The sequence below is a fragment of the Eutrigla gurnardus genome (assembly GCF_963514095.1).
Source record: "Eutrigla gurnardus genome assembly, chromosome: 13".
NCBI classification, from domain to species: Eukaryota; Metazoa; Chordata; class Actinopteri; order Perciformes; family Triglidae; genus Eutrigla; species Eutrigla gurnardus.
In genome coordinates this window covers 28,045,729-28,062,828 of record NC_139936.1, presented here as the reverse complement: position 1 = coordinate 28,062,828, position 17,100 = coordinate 28,045,729, and the positions used below count along the sequence as shown (strand labels likewise).

Below are 17,100 nucleotides of genomic sequence, written 5' to 3'. Positions count from 1 at the left end.
AAACTGGAGAAAGTTCATGGGTGTGAGATGTGTGTATTCCGGTGAAGTAAATGGCACGTGTCACATTGGGAAATGGGCAGAGTCATCAGTGGGAAGAGTTCATCGGTATTATGTGGGATGAATCCACATGTGTAACCGTTAGGGTTAGAATTGGAGCTTTGGTCAGCTGTCATTCTAGGCAGGTTGATAAAAGTGTTTGTAAAAATAATTTGGTCATGTGTGAGAAATGTATCAGGTCCAGTTTCTCGTCTCTGTTGAAGGATGGAGCATTCAAGGAGGGACGAGATATTGCTAATATGCTTTTTTTGGTGGCTATGGGTTTCAGTATTGAGAGGGAGATCAGTCTTCCCAGTCTGTTGTGTTGAGGCAGTCCTGAAGAGGAGAGGAGGCCCCCTCTGACCACACCCGCACCTGCTTCCGAACCGGTTTTGTGACTTTCACTCTGTATGCTGGCGTTAGCATAACAGTGATCAGAGAGTCCCATGTGGGGGAGGCCTTGTACGCTCCTTTGTGTGTAGTGTAGACCAAGTCCAAAATGTCATCCCCTCTTGTTGGGAAATCAACATGCTAATAAAGTTTAGGAAGAACAGTCTTGTGAAAATATGCCCCTGGCTGATGCCATGTGTCAGTGAGACACATTAAATCAATGTTCTTATATGTGGTTGTGTATGAGGCAGGACTTGTTTGTGAGAGGCTGCGTGTTAAACAGTTCTATTTTAAGGTCGGATGGGGTGGGTTAAGCGCATGGGTTTGTTTGAGATTTTTTAAGACGAGTCTGAGAAGACAGACTACGACGTACTGTTAACTATTTATTCAGAATTATATCATTAAGGCAACTTTATTTTGTATAGCACATTTCATACACAAGGCAGACGTGCTTCACATCATAACATGTCATACAATAAAGTGAAAAAAATAGAATTAAAAGAAAATAAAGGCACAATTAAAATGCATTACAGAAAGACAAGGAGAATAAAAACATATTTGCAATAATTAAAAACAGTACAGACATTAAAAGATTTAGCAGAAATGTAGGGACATCACCAAAAAGGACAACACAGAGCAGCCTACACAGAGGCCAAAAGCCTTCACATGCGGTCAGAACAATGGGACAAAGGAGATAAAAGAACTACAAACCCCAAAAACCTCTGTCTTGCTCTACCTCTCACCGAGGTGTGAAATGTAACGTCACACAACTGGTGCCCTATTGGCTGATAACCACAGGGACCCCAGGGGGTCCCCGGGATCAGCCGTGAGATATATAAACCGGCGACACCTTAAAACTCTCTCCATCGCGACACAACGTTGCAACAGGAGGTGAACTTTTAACGTCTGCAGCGTTTTCCTTTGTCCTTGGCCGCAGTCTTTCCCCCAAACTCGCTGGACGAGAGACAGACTGTTTTCCCTCTTTTTTCCTCGACTCGCCCTTTTTCTTTTTTTTTATTACTTTGGATCCTGAGAAGATCGCCGCACGCGTGACTCTTTGTTTGCCTGCAGAAGGGAGAACGCAACGGTTTCTTCATCCAAGCTACCAGCAAGAAGGATAACCTCTGACCCCCGCTCTTGGCTGGAGCCAACTTACCAAATCGCCACACACACACACACATATCCTACACCAGCTGTTTCCTTCTCCGGACGCTGGGGAAATAGCTCCACCTGGTGGCTGCACCCAGCCATCTCTCCCTCTTTCTCTCTCTCTCGCTATTCTATCTGACGTCAGCGGTTCCGCCCCTGAACGCTGTGAGGAATAGCTCCACCTGGTGGCTGCGCCCGGCCACCTCTCGCTTATCACCGTTCCTCCCCCCCACACACACATACACCCACATACACACGCACACACACACACACACACACACACACACACTACATGTGTGTCTCTTCCTTTGTTTATCTTAGCTTTGTGTGCATTTAGATAGCTAGGTAATAAGGCTTTGTTAATTGCATTGATTGTGATCATTATTACTGATTTTAATAAATCTTATTATATTATAACTAGCAGCCTCTTGTGCTTGTTGTGTATATGTCACTGGATAACAGCAGGTTGTGAAGGCTAGTGTTGGGATTTCACGCCTTTTAATTGTTCGATTGTTTTTACTTCGATGCCAATGATCACGATGATTGGCATGTGAGTATAAAACCTTTATATTGAGACTGAATACAGTTTTCAGTTATCTTTTCAGGGATGGTGCCCCGTACATTTATGATCATATTAAATATAATCATTAATATCGATAATTATATTGACATTAATAATTATCTGTTGATAACCATACCTGCTCCTGCTACATCCCCAACAGAAAGCTATGGTGAACATAAAAGTTTTCAGTCTAGTTGGGGCAAGTCTTACATCTTCAGGAAGTTTATTCCAGCTATTTGTTGCCTAGTGACTAAATTATGCTCTCCCGTGATTTGAGTTTACTCTGGGAATCACTAACAGATTGGTCTCAGAAGATCTTGGTGGTCTAGAAGGCTTATGTAGTGGGAGCATATCAGTGATATACTTCGGGTAGTGATATGTTAGCAGGAGGATTTTGAAATCAATCCTCTGACATACAGGGAGCCAATGTAAGGATTTAAGAATTGGTGTAACGTGCTCACATTTTTTGGTCTTTGTAAGAACTCTAGCAGCAGCATTCTGAACAAGTTGTAGCTGCCTGACAGTTTTTTTACTCAACAATAAAACATCCGGTTACTTTTCAAAATAAAACACTTGTGTTAATAAAATCTCTTGACGACGGATCATATTTCAGTTACGTCACAAAAACGTCAGAATGGGCGGGGCCAGGTACGGAGTCAACAGGTCAGAGGTTTTCAGAGTTCTTTAACTGCAGTCTCACGCGATTACGTATTATCGCGAGGTCTCGCGACGTCACAGTCGTTCTACCGGACTGCGCCGCGGCGGACTCAAACGCATCCTGTGGGGATTGGCGGACGGCGGACCGAAGCCGGATCGGAGACGCACCGCAGCGGAGACGTATGCAGTGGAAATTGGGCGTCAGTCTGTCAGATGCTGAGAAAATCGTCCACGCCTTTGTCTCCTCAAGACTGGACTACTGCAACACTGTCCTCATTCCTAGCAAGAGCCTTCAAAAACTACAATACATCCAAAACAGTGCCGCTAGGATTCTGATGAGGGCGCGAAAACATGATCACATCACACCCATCCTTCACTCACTCCACTGACTTCCTGTGTCATTCTGGATCAAATATAAAATCTCTGTCCTTACCCATCACTTGCATCCATGGAAATGCCCCTCCTTACCTCAAAGAACTCCTTACACCACAAACCACCTCACGAAACCTCCACTCCGGTAACGAAACCCTGCTTCACCCCTACCAGGACCAAGCCCCCCCCACTATGGGGGATCGGGCCTTCCGCTCAGCTACGCCCGCATGTGGAATTCCCTCCCAGATCACCTGGGGCCTGTACTACAAAGCAGGATGTGGGCTTAGCGAGGTAACTTAAGCGTTAACTAAGCGTTAACCCTGGGTTTTCCGTACTACGACGCTGGTTCACTTCTTACCAATGTAGATCGCCATGGTGAGAGCTAATCTGCTCCAGAGCAGGTTATGTTCCTGATAAGAGATCAACGTGGAGAAAGACACTGCCTACTGACCAATCAGCTCTCTTGGTGCGCGGATAAAAAAAGAAAAAAAAAGAAGCTTGGTGTATCGTGGATCGGGTCTCTTAGTAGAACTATTCAATTAAATTAAATTTTAAAATCACAACAGAAGTCATCTCAGGCACTTAACACATTAAGCAGAGAATACGCTCAAAATTTCCAGAGTCAACACAATTTCAAAGTCCCAACATCACCCAGGGTCAAGCGTTAGTGTTGGTAGTATAGTAGTCGAAGCATTAACAGTAGTGGTGGCATTAACAGAAGCAATAGTATCAACAGTAGTAGTCCATGGCAGCAGGCACAGCCAAGCCGAGATGGATCCATCCCAACCACGTCGCTGTAGTAGACCAAAAAGCAGGAGTAGCTGAGCAGTCACACAGCGGGCAGGTGGAGCTACAATGTGGTGTTTCCAGTGTCAGGCCAGTTAGCAGTCTGCATCAGTCAGGACCTCAGTGGACTCTGCTGAACCAGAAAGCATAGCCGGTAGTAATCAAGTTAGTAACAGTAGAGATGCCGATAATAGTCAATTACTTTAATTAAAAATACTGAATAAAGGGTCAAACAAGACCACAGCATCGGTGCAGTCCGGATCAGGTCACACCACGGTCCACGGAGACCTGCTAGGCGAGAAAGCAAAAGGACTTACACAGAGAGAGCAAGAGAGATGGAGAGAGAGAGAGAGAGAGAGAGAGAGAGAGAGAGAGAGAGAGAGAGAGAGGGAGGGAGGCTCAGTGTGCCACTGTAATCCCCCAGCAGTCAGGGCAAACCTGTGCCAGCCCTAACTATAAGCGGTGTCAAAGAGAGGTTTTAAGCCTACTCTTAAATGTGGGAACAGTGTCTGCCTCCCGAACCAGAACCGGAAGACGGTTCCACAGAAGAGGTGAAAGCTGAAGGCTCTGGCCCCTGTTCTAATTTTGGAGACTTTAGGAACTACAAGTAACCCTTTATTCTGAGAGTGTAGTGCTCTAGCAGGACAGTAGGGTTTAATGAGCTCTTTAAGATATGATGGTGCCTGACCATTAAGAGCCTTGTAAGTGAGGAGAAGGATTTTAAATTCTATTCTGGATTTTACTGGGAGCCAGTGCCGACAAGCTAATACAGGAGAAATGTGATCCCTTCTTCTAGTTTTAGTCAGAACACACGCTGCAGCATTCTGGACCAGCTGGAGAGATTTAAGAGATTTATTTGAAAGGAATTACAATAGTCCAGCCTTGAGGTAACAAATGCATCGACAAGTTTTTTGCATCTTTTTGAGACAGCATTGGCCTAATTTTAGTAAAGTTACGCAGGTAAAAAATAGGCTGTCCTTGTCGTTTGTTTAATATGCGAGTCAAAGGACAGGTCCTGATCAAAGATAACTCTAAGGTTTCTTACAGTAGTATTTGAGGCGATGGCAATCCCATCAATAGTCACTATATCTTTAGACAGCGTGCTTCGGAGGAGTTTAGGCCCAAGTACACTAACTTCCGTTTTATCAGAGTTTAACATCAGGAAATTGCAGGTCATCCAGGATTTTATGTCGTCAACACATGCCAACACATCAAACCTTGTTTAACTAGCTGATTGGTTTCTTCAGGCTTGATCGATAGATATAATTGAGTATCAACAGCATAACAATGGAAGTTTATAGAGTGTCCTCTAATGATGTTGCCTAAAGGAAGCATATAAGTTGAAAATAATTGGTCCGAGCACAGAACCTTGAGGGACACCGTATTTAACTTAGTGTGCCTGGAGGATTTTCCATTGACATGTACAAACTGAGATCGATTGGATAAATAGGACTTAAACCAGCTTAATGTGGTTCCTTTGATGCCAATTAATTTTTCCAGTCTACATATTAGAATCTCATGGTTAATGGTGTCGAACGCAGCATTAAGATCTAGCAGGACAAGTACAGAAACCAATCCTTTGTCAGAAGCAATCCAATCCAATCCACTTTATTTATATAGCACAATTTAAACAAACACAACGGTTTCCAAAGTGCTTCACAGTAAATAAATAAATTTCAACACAACAGAAGCGCAATAACAATGATGGACACAATAGGATAGAATCAATATAAAAATAAAATAAGATAAAATGCAAATAAAACCAGATAAAATCAGATAAAACTCAAATAAAATAATTAAAATAATAAGAAATTAAAAGGGTGCACTGCCCGCACAAGATAAAAATAAAATAAAATTAAATTAAAAAATAAAAAGGTATGCACATATACACATAAAATCAACAGCAATAAGAAGCAATAAGAAAGTCATTTGTAATTTTCACCAGAGCTGTCTCTGTACTATGATGTACTCTAAATCCTGACTGGAAGTCCTCAAGTAGATTGTTGAGAAAGTCACACAGCTGATTGGCGACTACTTTCTCAAGGATCTTAGAGAGAAAAGTAAGATTTGATATTGGTCTGTAGTTTGCTGAAACCCCTGGATCTAGAGTAGGCTTCTTAAGAAGAGGTTTAATTACAGCTATTTTAACTAGTGTTTCGAGTGTTCAGAGACCGGCAAAACCCTTTTTCTTTCCCCGACGATGTTTTATATGAGAGATACAGATTCTCATTGGAGGGAATACTGTATTTATAATTATTTTATTTGCTCCCAAGTCCGTTTTACACCGCCGGGATTGCAACTGAAAGAATTAGGCTGATATTGTCATACACCACGCTATAAGAATACATCTAAGCAACACATTCATTTGTTTAAAGTAATTTTTTGGCCTTTTATTACGGGAGGACAGCGTGAGAGTTAAAGGGACGAGAGAGAGGGACGACATGCTTTAAAAGAGGGCTGCAGGGCGGATTCAAACCTGGGGCCGCTGCAGGGAGCCTCGGTACATGGTGGGGTAACTTTACCACTGAGCTATCAGCGCACTGATCATGTTGATTTAGTCAGTCAGATCTAGTAGTGTCCTTATGATGGGCCAGTCACATTATACAACGATTAATATTATTAATACGACTCACGAATTCACACAGTCGGCGAGTTTTTGCCAGCTGTCCTTCCTGCATGTTTCAGATGATACTGTTGCCTTTTACCTGTATTATATGTTTAACTTCTTCGTATTTCTGTAAGATTTTGGTTTGCTCCTCGTACGTGAAATATGCTCTGCTGCCCGTAGACTGATCCATGTTTGTGATTGGTCAAATGCTGCAAACCCTGCCTCTTTTATGTGCACACGCTCATAGCTTGACAAGGCCAATTCAGAGAGAAATACAAAGCATGGAAACATGAAATTTTATTGCAAAACTGAAAATCGTCAATTGACAAGTGCAAATTGAACTGTGCTTGGTGTACCGTATGGTTCAATATATTGACAGCTGACAACTACACCCCTAAAAAAAAGCTCACATACTGCAGCTGCTGATACATTATGATTTAACATGCTTCTGCATCATGTTATTGTTACAGCTGGGTGGTTTATTAGGCTCAAATGATGAGGTTAACATCACGTTGCTGTAGTGGTGTCTGGTGCGGTTGTATCAGAGTACATTACATTTACATTTAGGACAGTTAGCAGACCCTTTTATCCAAAGTGACTTAAGAAATGAAATAAGTACATTTCATCAGCTGTCAATTGTTCCTCTATAATCCTATTTGAATATTCAATATTAAAAATATTTTTGAAATGCTCAAATCCAGCCTATTATTATTTACGACACTACACAGGCTGCCATATACTTTGCCAATGGCATTATCGGCTATGTAGTTTTACTTCCTGTCCACTAGAGGGCGTTTCAAAAACATTACCAATAAATTTGTCTAATTACCAACACAGTTACAGCTTTCTTGCTCCGTAATAATTAAGCTTAGGTACAAAGTGTATGACCTCAAATTGTCAACTTTAATGGAAAGAATGTAAAACAACCACATTGCCGTTCTCCTGGGGACGCTGTGTCCCCGTTGCCATGGCTACGCCCTCCTCGTCTCACTGTCAGCTCTACTTTCACGTTCTCACGTACATCCTACTGTTGGTCTCGTTCCAGATGAATAAGCCGATGGAGACGCGGGTCGATCTAGCTAGCAGTAAGCAGCATGGTGTCTCCGTGTGTTATGTGTTATCCCGCTGTCAGCTATTTATATTGTGATTCAGAAAACTTTATTGTTCATCAGACTTCATGTGTCAAAACATCTGTTGATGCAGTTAGGCCACGGCGACGAGGGCGATAGCTGCTACGTTAGTTTTGTGAGGCAGTTAGCCCTGGAGCAGGAGAAGGCTACGGCCCAGGAGACAACACCGCCCCTGTGCTTCTCCACCACGGTCTGGGAGCCCAACATGAAAAAGGATTTAAGACATGCAAGTGTTGAGATGGTACTTTAAACTTCAAGTGCTTCGGTGAAACAAAAGGTCCTTCCTGCAGTGTGTACTAGCACGGCTTGTTTATTGATTACTCCATCTTTGTTTGTTTATACCCGAACATCCCATCAAGAGAGCCAAGATCGTTAATACATTAAAAAAAAAAATTCCACAAATGAATTATCCTGCATTGACGCATACATTTTGATAGCCCTAATAATAATATTTGTGTTAGATTTTTAAATGGATGTTTCTCTTGTCTGCACCAGGTCTTCAGGTGGTATTGAAGTCCATTATGAAAGCCATGGTACCTCTGCTGCAGATTGGCTTGCTGCTCTTCTTCGCTATCCTCATGTTCGCCATCATCGGGCTCGACTTCTACATGGGCAAGTTCCATCGCACCTGCTTCAGAATTGACACAGGTAAGCAACAGGAGATTTGTAGTTGAAGCTAAATTATCACTATGTCGAAGCAACCATTGTCGAGTAACTTCTATGGGTTACCGGAAAAGCACAAACAATGTGCATACAAATTCTGAAAAAGCTCTCATCCCTGCCAGAAGTTCTGACGAACAGACAGGTTTATATTACCCATTCATATATTCCAATTATTTTTCCACTATATTATATGTGATCAAAAACAAAAGACAGACCAACGGCAGACCACATTCCTGTACTATGAAGCAGGATTTGAGGTTTGCAAGGTAAATTCAGGGTTTAACTGTGTCCTGACTACTGCTTCACTTTTTACTAGGTAGATCACCATGGTAACTGGTATACCTAACCTGCTTTTGGAGTGGAGATCAACTCATGTAAAAGCCTACTGAGCAGTCAAAGTGTGATGTGCTGATTGTTAGATAATATTACACAAGTCAAAATCAGCACAGTTTAAACTGCTAAATGCAGAAACGACAGCTGGAAAAAAATTATGACTGTTTGAATGTGTTCATTCAAATTAATAGACTTATAATATATTCGATGATGTTAATGTTGTCTGCGTGTGTGTGTAAGCAGCCAATTCTTTCTTTGTACCTGCAACCAAATCTACCTTCGGGTACAAATAAAGTTACCTTACCTTACCCTTATAATATCACTGCCCATATAGAGCACCATAGATTAACCATAGATTATAATAAGATATATGTGTGATTTATATTAAGTTAATGTGTCTTTTATATTTTTCTTATGGTGTTATGACAATCTCTATGCACTGTAAGCCCAGATAAGTTGACTTTACTCTAAAAATTTGAGGCAACCGATTCCATGTAAACCATTTAAGTAATGAAGGCGAAGGACTGGTTATAACTATTTAAGTTCAACACAATAAAAGTAATTTGTACTTAAAATCTCTTGTCAATCAAAATCAACTCTAGTTTCCAATGAATCAACTCAAATCAACTCTTCAAGTTATAATGATTCATTTTTTTCAATTGTATTCAGTTCATTAACTAAAAGAATTAAGTTGTGAAAACTTAAAAATATATTCCCCGCCAAAATCATGACTTGCTTTCATAAAATATATATGAACTAATAAACACAACATGTAGGGTGTCAGGTCTGGGCTATAAGGGGGACTCAGGTGCAGAGTGGGAACAGTTGAACCAAGCTTTTATTCTCAAATTTACAAGTTACTCCTAAAACAGAGTGACAATGAAACAGGCTATGAACACTGAAACCCCTGACTTCAGGAAAAAGGGAGAGACGGGGAAGGGAAAAGGGGAAGGGGAGAAGGGAAAGGAAAGGGCAGGAAACAAACACGACAAACACCGAAACAGAAAAGCACTCCAAAGGGATACAAAAAAACACTGTGAATATCTCTAGAAACAGAAAACGCTCCGAGGGGAGGAAAACAGCTACAAACACAAACAGGGCTAAAGAACAGAAAACGCTCCAGGAGGAGGAAAACCAAACTACGAAATAACCTAACTCTGGATCTGGACCTTGAAATATTAAAAAAAAAAATGTCACTCGTCTTGAGGAAATAACATGGAAATCTAGAATACAAATGATACTTGGACATGAAACAATGGCTCTGGTCTTGGGCTGGAAGAACACTCAGGACGACATACTCTGGCAACAAAACAGGGGAAGACCCACGCTTACACGGGGAGAAACTCCACACAGAAAGAACCCGGCCCGACCTGGGAATCTAACCCTGGACCCTCTTGCTGTGAGGCGAGAGTGCTACCCACTACACCACCATGCAGCCCCACGAGAGGAGAGTTACTTTTCAAAATAAAACATGAAATTCACAAGACAGAAAAACCAAGACAGGACACCCCTCACCGCTGTGTGACATAGGGCAATTTTGTTGAACTTTATTCTGACTTAAAGTCACAAAATACATCAAATAGAAATTTTACTATTAAAGATTTGGAATTGATTTCACATTTGAAGGACAATCTGCTGACAGATTTCTAGTTGAAGACACCATCTAGTAGCACAGATCCTAACAAAGCTATTAAGTTCGGAAACTTTAAAGTACTCTCTAAAGTATTTCTGTATTAGTTGCAACTTCTAACATTGTCATGGAGAGCTAGCTAAATAAAAATAAAAGACTCAACTTTTGAGAAGACAATAAACAATGATCACCTCAAAAGTCACTTATAAAAATAGAACATCTTTGATCATCTATTGCCATAGTATCAAATTGGGCCTTGCTTTCCTCAAAGCAGAGGATGCCGACTGGAATGTCCAAAGAGACAAGACAACAAGATATCCATGTCAATTACAACTTGTGTGTAAAAAGTTAAACAGCCTGACACTGTATATTTGGTGTGTCTGCCACATCCCAAAGATGAAATCAACTTAAATTCCTGAATAAATTAAATTAGTATAGACTAGTTATTGTAACAGTTAAGCAGAAATGATTAAACACAGGTAAGATCTCCCTGTGAGAACTGTGAGTGCCCTAAGTACAAGGCACCTGATTGCTCAGTCAGTGGTATGAAATGGAGTACAGCACAGACCTCTATGTAGACACTGATAATGTTTCACCAGTCATGGCTGAAATAACAATATTGCTGCTGGGTGAAGTTGTGTGTTAACTGGCGGAGGCGCAGATGGCACTGGTGATACTTTTGCATAATAATATCTAATCCAAATTTTTTTTGTAATGATTATTATTTGAGTTGATTTTTTTTGACAACCGTAGTCCTGCAGTCGCTATTTGTTTTGTGGAAACCTTCTTCTTGGTTTGAATTAAGTTTTATATTCCTGCTATGTTTTTATAAGCTCCAAATCTGTTTCACAAAGCCGGGGTTACAAATGAAATACAGGATGCAAAAAGTTAGAATACACCTAAGCACCACATTCAATTAATATAATACACACATGTAATTATAGTCAACACTATGGTGCTCAAGAAAGGCAGTGATATTAAAGGCTTACTAACTTTGTCTAATATTATAGTTTGCTCTTCATTTGTAAAATAAGCTGACAGCAGACTTGTCCATGTTTGCTTTTGGTCAGATGCTACAAACGCTGCCCCTTTTATATGAACTTGCTCACAGACAGACTAAGAAACGTTGATTGAGATAGCAGTTGTGAGGGTTAGTTAGATATGAACTCAGTTGTCCTCTGCTTCACAGCTTTTCCTTATTTTTGAGATACAGTATGAATCTGAGGCCCAATCTGAAGCCTCTTAAGGGATTAAGGAGGTTGCATGATGTGTTTTATATTCCCCTACAGTTACAGAAAAAAATGACGTAATCAGATGACTGATACATTTTTTTAAAATTGGGATAATTAGCAGGATTATAATTTTGAAATAATGTGAAATTAGATTTTAATGTAATCATGATTTATAATCAGTGTCACAATTCAAAATAAAGAACGCTATACATCATGCATGGGCTTACAAGACTTCACAGAACATTGATTGTGAGGTGAAATGTTTTCAAGCTCATCATCATGGCCTCAAGATCAAATAATACTTTGCTCTAATGCTCTTTGGCTGGATATATCGACAATATTTTGTTTTCAAAGCTGAAAAAGGAAACAACCTCACTATTCAGTGCAAGTCACTATCCAAAGACTCAACATCAAATTGAAGGAAACATTTAAAGGTGTCATAGGAATATGTACTGTATGAGTCGAAGCAAGGAGACGTCTGGAGATAGTAGATGTCTTATGCAGAAATCTTTATTGATGACCGATGATCATCGTGAGAATCAAGGTTTGAGTAGTACAACAGCTACAAACTCGACAGTACAGTGCCAACCCCAATTCTGCCTCCCACCTTCCTGGGAGAGCATAAAAGCCTAAGTTATCTTGAGGAAGCCACCACAGCGTCTGTATTATGTCTAGGTTACATTTACATTTAGGGCAATTAGCAGACGCTTTTGTCCAAAGCAACTTACAATAATTTGTTGAAAGAAAGAAACCAAAACACATCATTGCCGATAAAGTAAGAGTGACAAAGTAGAAACAAGTGTTAGGTTCAGCAAGGATACTGTTCAGCAAGGATACCTTAAGTAAAACACAATAGTGCTACAGGTAAGAACATAGAAGTGCGTTTTTTTTTTTTTGTGGAAGTGAGTCATGCTATGCAGAGTTGAGGTGAAGTCTGAACAGGTGAGTCTTAAGCCTTTTTCGTAAGATGGCAAGTGACTCTGCTGTCCTGACATTGGTCGGGAGTTTGTTCCACCACTGAGGCGCCAGAACAGAGAAGAGTCTGGACTTTGCTGAGCGACAGCACGGAGGGTGTGGTTTGACCAGTGTTTGAAGGTAGATGGGTGCCGTTCCATTGATGGCCTTCAAGGTCAGTACCATCGTTTTGAATAGGATGCAGGCTGCAACAGGGAGCTAGTGGAGGTCACGGAGGAGAGGGGTCGCATGGGAGAATTTGGATAGATTGAGGACAAGGCGTGCTGCAGCGTTCTGGATACGCTGCAATGGTTTAGTCGCCGAAGTTGGGAGTCCAGCCAGGAGAGAGTTGCAGTAGTCAAGGCGGGAGATGACCAGTGCTTGGACCAGGAGTCGTGTTGCGTCCTTCATGAGGAAAGACCGGATCCTGCGGATGTTGTAGAGGGCAAATCTGCAGGATCGGGCCACAGCAGTGATGTTGGGGGTGCAGGGTAGTTGGTCATCGAGGATTACACCCAGGTTACTTGCAGTTGACGAAGGCAATACTGTGATGTCCTCGACAGTGACCGACAGGTCCATGCGAGTGCAGTCTTTCCCTGGGATGAAGAGGAGTTTGGTTTTATTCAGGTTAAGCTTGAGATGATGTGCAGTTGTCCTGATGGAGATGTCTGCCAGACATGCCGAGATGCGAGTTGCAATGTGGGTGTCAGAGGTTGGGGAAAGAGAGGAATAGCTGGGTGTCATCTGCGTAACAATGGTAGGAGAATCCATGTGATGTGATTACAGAGTCTAGTGATCTGGTGTATAATGAGAACAGCAGTGGTCCTAGTACTGAGCCTTGAGGGACACCTGTTTCCAGGGAACAGGGTTTGGACATGGAGCCATTCCTTTTGACCTGAAAGGTGAGATTTGTCAGGTATGATGTGAACCAGGTTAGAGCAGAGTCAGTGATGCCAAGTTCAGCCAGGGTGGAGAGGAGGATTTGGTAGTTGACTGTGTCGAATGCAGCAGAGGAGTGGGATGAGGCTCTGGTGTCTTGCAGGGACTCACTCACTGTGAGGAGGGCCATCTCAGTGGAGGGAGCAGTCCTGAATCCTGATTGATTAGGGTCAAGGAGGTTGATCTGTGAGAGATAGGATGACAGTTGGTTGTTTCAGGGTTTGAGAGATGAATGAAAGAAGAGATACAGGTCTGTAGTTTTGGATGTTTCTCCTAAGAAAACTAGGGTGGGTTTTCTTAGGAGTGGCTTCACTGTAGCTGACTTAAAAGCCGCTGGAATGAGACCTGAGGTGAGGGAGGAGTTGATCAGGGTGTTGAGGAATGGCAAGATGTTGTGTGAGACATCTTGGAGAAGAGAGGAGGGAATCAGGTCAAGGGAGCAGGTGGTGGCATGGTTAGACATAAGAAGTGTGTGAATGTCTTCAGAGGAGAGACGGCTGGAACTGGTAAGGCCATCAGAGGTGAGAGTTGAGGGAGATGGTTTCTGGGAGGGTATAGGAGTGAATGAGGAGCTGATGACTTGTACTTTCTTGGTAAAGTAAGTTACAAAATCATCAGCAGTGAGGGAGGAAGGAGTGGGAGGGGTAGGAGGGAGGAGAACATGGAGAAGAAGTTCCTGGGGTTGGAGGCGGAAGAGTTGATCCTTGACAGTAGGGCTGAAACGATTACTCAAGGTAATCGAGTAATCGAGTTGATTACAAAAAATGCTCGAAGCAAAAACTCTGCCTCGAAGTTAAATTCCTATCTTGCGCATTATGCGGCCTGCTCAGCACAGAGATTGAACAACAGAACATTGTTCCACACGGATCGTTTTTGGGGAAGCCAGGGCTCCAGAGTGTGACCATTTTGGGTGCACATGCGACCAAAAATCAGTGAAATGCGGCTAAATATGTTCCTTGGTCCCATCGGTGCTCCTAACATTCAGCTGGTCTGTCTATGTGTGTAGTATCATTTTTTTCCCCCCACAGAATACACAGATGAATCACCACGGTCTGAGCCAATCAGAGGCCGAGTTGGGGTGGGCCAAGGTCTCTGATTGGCTCTGACCTCTGTTTCTTCCTGCAGAACGTTTGTGAGGAAAAGTAATCAGGCGGAGTGACTTGAGTGTCAAAAATGAAGACAACTGTCAATCGGTTTTTTTTCGTACAGAATGTTGCTGTGCCATAACACCTGTCTTTTCTCCTGTAAGACGCCCGGTCCTGTCTCACGCGTCTGTCACCTGTCTGAGCCTTTGTCGCAAACCGGACAGTCCGGTCGGGCGTAGTTTTAAGAACCGGTCGTTTCTCCCCCAGGAGAAGGACCTGGTTGGACCACCTGGGTAAGATAAGGTGTCCAGTTCCTCCTCCTCGACCTGTTCATCTTAGGGAGTGTGAAAATGAGTAGGCAGTTGAGATGGAGATGGTGGGTAACAGAGATTGGATGGGTTACAGCCTCGACCGATGGGTCTCTGGTGAAATCTTCTCTAGTTTGATGTCCTGACTGGGATAGGACACATGGCTGTGATGGGTGGTCTGTCCTGATGCTGCAGCTGACGCTGGAGTGACAAGCTCTTAAGTTCTTGGTTTACCTCATGCAGGTTTATCCCCTCCCTCCAATCAAGTCTATTGACTACAGCTGAGATGGGCGAAATAGGTATGTACAGTATTGAACAGCTTCACAAAAAATTTACCCAACAAGGTATCTACACAAGACTAAATATTACAACTAGCTCTACTCACAGAATGCCTAAACCCAGTATCTACAATTAGTTTCTGACTTACCAACAAGTTAACCATTAAATGCAGCTTCCTTCGTTTCTTTAGCCAAAATGTAGTTTAGGTTAAAGGTAAGAACTTTGTGTTCGGTCATGAGAGACACGCTAGTGTCTTTGTGACCTTGCCTCGCCTGGAGAAGCAGACACTCAATAACTCAGATTAAATGTGAACCTATTTATAAAATACATGTATAAATCTTACACTGAGGGAAGCAGGTATGGAGAAAATTCCCTCACAAAAGGTAAACCTCAGACTAATTAAGACATTAATTAATAAGACGTTATGTTAATGGCAGTTTAATTCAAGTTTGAGTGTGAAGTGTGAATAGCATGTAATTAAAATACATTTTATTGAAATGTGCATAATTACCGCATTTACCACTATTATTTTATTTTTATTTTTTCAATCTTTATTTAACCAGGTAAAAGCCCATTGAGATCGAGGATCTCTTTCACAAGGGTGACCTGGCCAAAGAAGGCAACAGCACAAGTCAGAAGCAGTATACAAAGACATACAAACAGCAAGCCACGAGATTAAATACATAGACAAGACAAGAAAGTATTTTTTGGGGATCAAGTCTGGCAGTTTTGGTGTGGTGAAAAAAAAGCAAACCCGACACATATATTCTTCACCTGTTCAGTAATTCAGGGGTACTGGCAAAATGTGATGAGTGATCTGAAATATATCTTCAACAGTACTTCTCCAATTACATATGGAAACATTTTGGGAATTAATTCAAGTTTAAAGATCAATACTAGGGATAAACATATATTTAAGGTGCTCAGCGTAATGGCACTGAAGCAAGTAACCAAACTTTGGAAACAGGCCAGACCCCCAGACCATCAGGTATGGCACAAGACAATAGAACAAACATTGGAAATGGAAAAACTTATCCTAACAGTTAGAAAGAAATAGAAAAATGGAATACAGTTTACCAAGAACACATAGTTGGAAGAATTAGAGCTTCCAAATAAGTGCATACTGTGGACAGATAGATATATATATATAGATTTTTTTTGCTTTTGTGTGTGTTTAGTGTCTATGTGTATTGTTTTGTTTTGTGGTTTTGTTGTTGGTTTGGCAGTTTTAAATCCTTCTGGAAAGAGTTCCAGGCAAAGGGTGCAGCATATTTAAAACCCCTTTTCCCCAGCTCAATGTGAACACACGGGACAGTAAAGATCACAACATCTTGGAACGCAGGCCATAGTGGCTTTGGCTTCTGTGGAGATAGTTACCCTAGACTAGATTTTCAATGTGTGATTTAAATGATAAGAAAACCCAAGTATTTATACCTTGGAACTAGTTCAATTACTTTTCCTTGAACAGTAAAAATATCAGGGAGATTTGAAGGTAGTTTACTTGCTGTTGAGAACATTTGTCAGAATTCAACACCAATTTTAGCTCCAGCAGGCTAGACTGCACATCATCAAATGAAGACTGCAATAAATCAAAAGCCTGTACAATAGATGATAAACAGCAATAAATGATAGTATCGTCGTCAGCATAGAAATTATACATTGCAGTTGATACATTTTCACATAACTTGACATCATCTATTGACATAGATGGAAAACAGTATAGGTCCTAAGACAGAACCCTGGGGCACGCCCTTTGACACTGTCAGAAAAGAGGAAATGGAACCAGACATCTGAACACATTGTGTTTTATTAGACAAGTAGTTTGCAAACCAGGATGCTGCATGCTTAGGTATGCCAATATGATGCAGCATATTGATCAGAATACTATGGTCAAGTGTGTCAAATGCCTTCGACAATTCAATAAATAGAGCAACACAATATTGTGTGCAGTCTAACGCTTCGATGACATCATTTATCACCTTGAGGA

At 41.6% G+C, this 17,100-nt stretch overlaps 1 protein-coding gene across 1 annotated transcript in view; it reads left to right on the top strand.

The window, feature by feature from the left end:
• The window catches only part of cacna1ba (calcium channel, voltage-dependent, N type, alpha 1B subunit, a), a 320,635-nt gene that overhangs the window by 57,833 nt on the left and 245,702 nt on the right, over positions 1-17,100 (top strand). Inside the window, exon 5 of the mRNA XM_084024282.1 lies at positions 8,186-8,338. Within this exon, the coding sequence (XP_083880408.1) occupies positions 8,186-8,338 (153 nt within the window). The remainder of the gene's footprint in view (positions 1-8,185; positions 8,339-17,100) is intronic.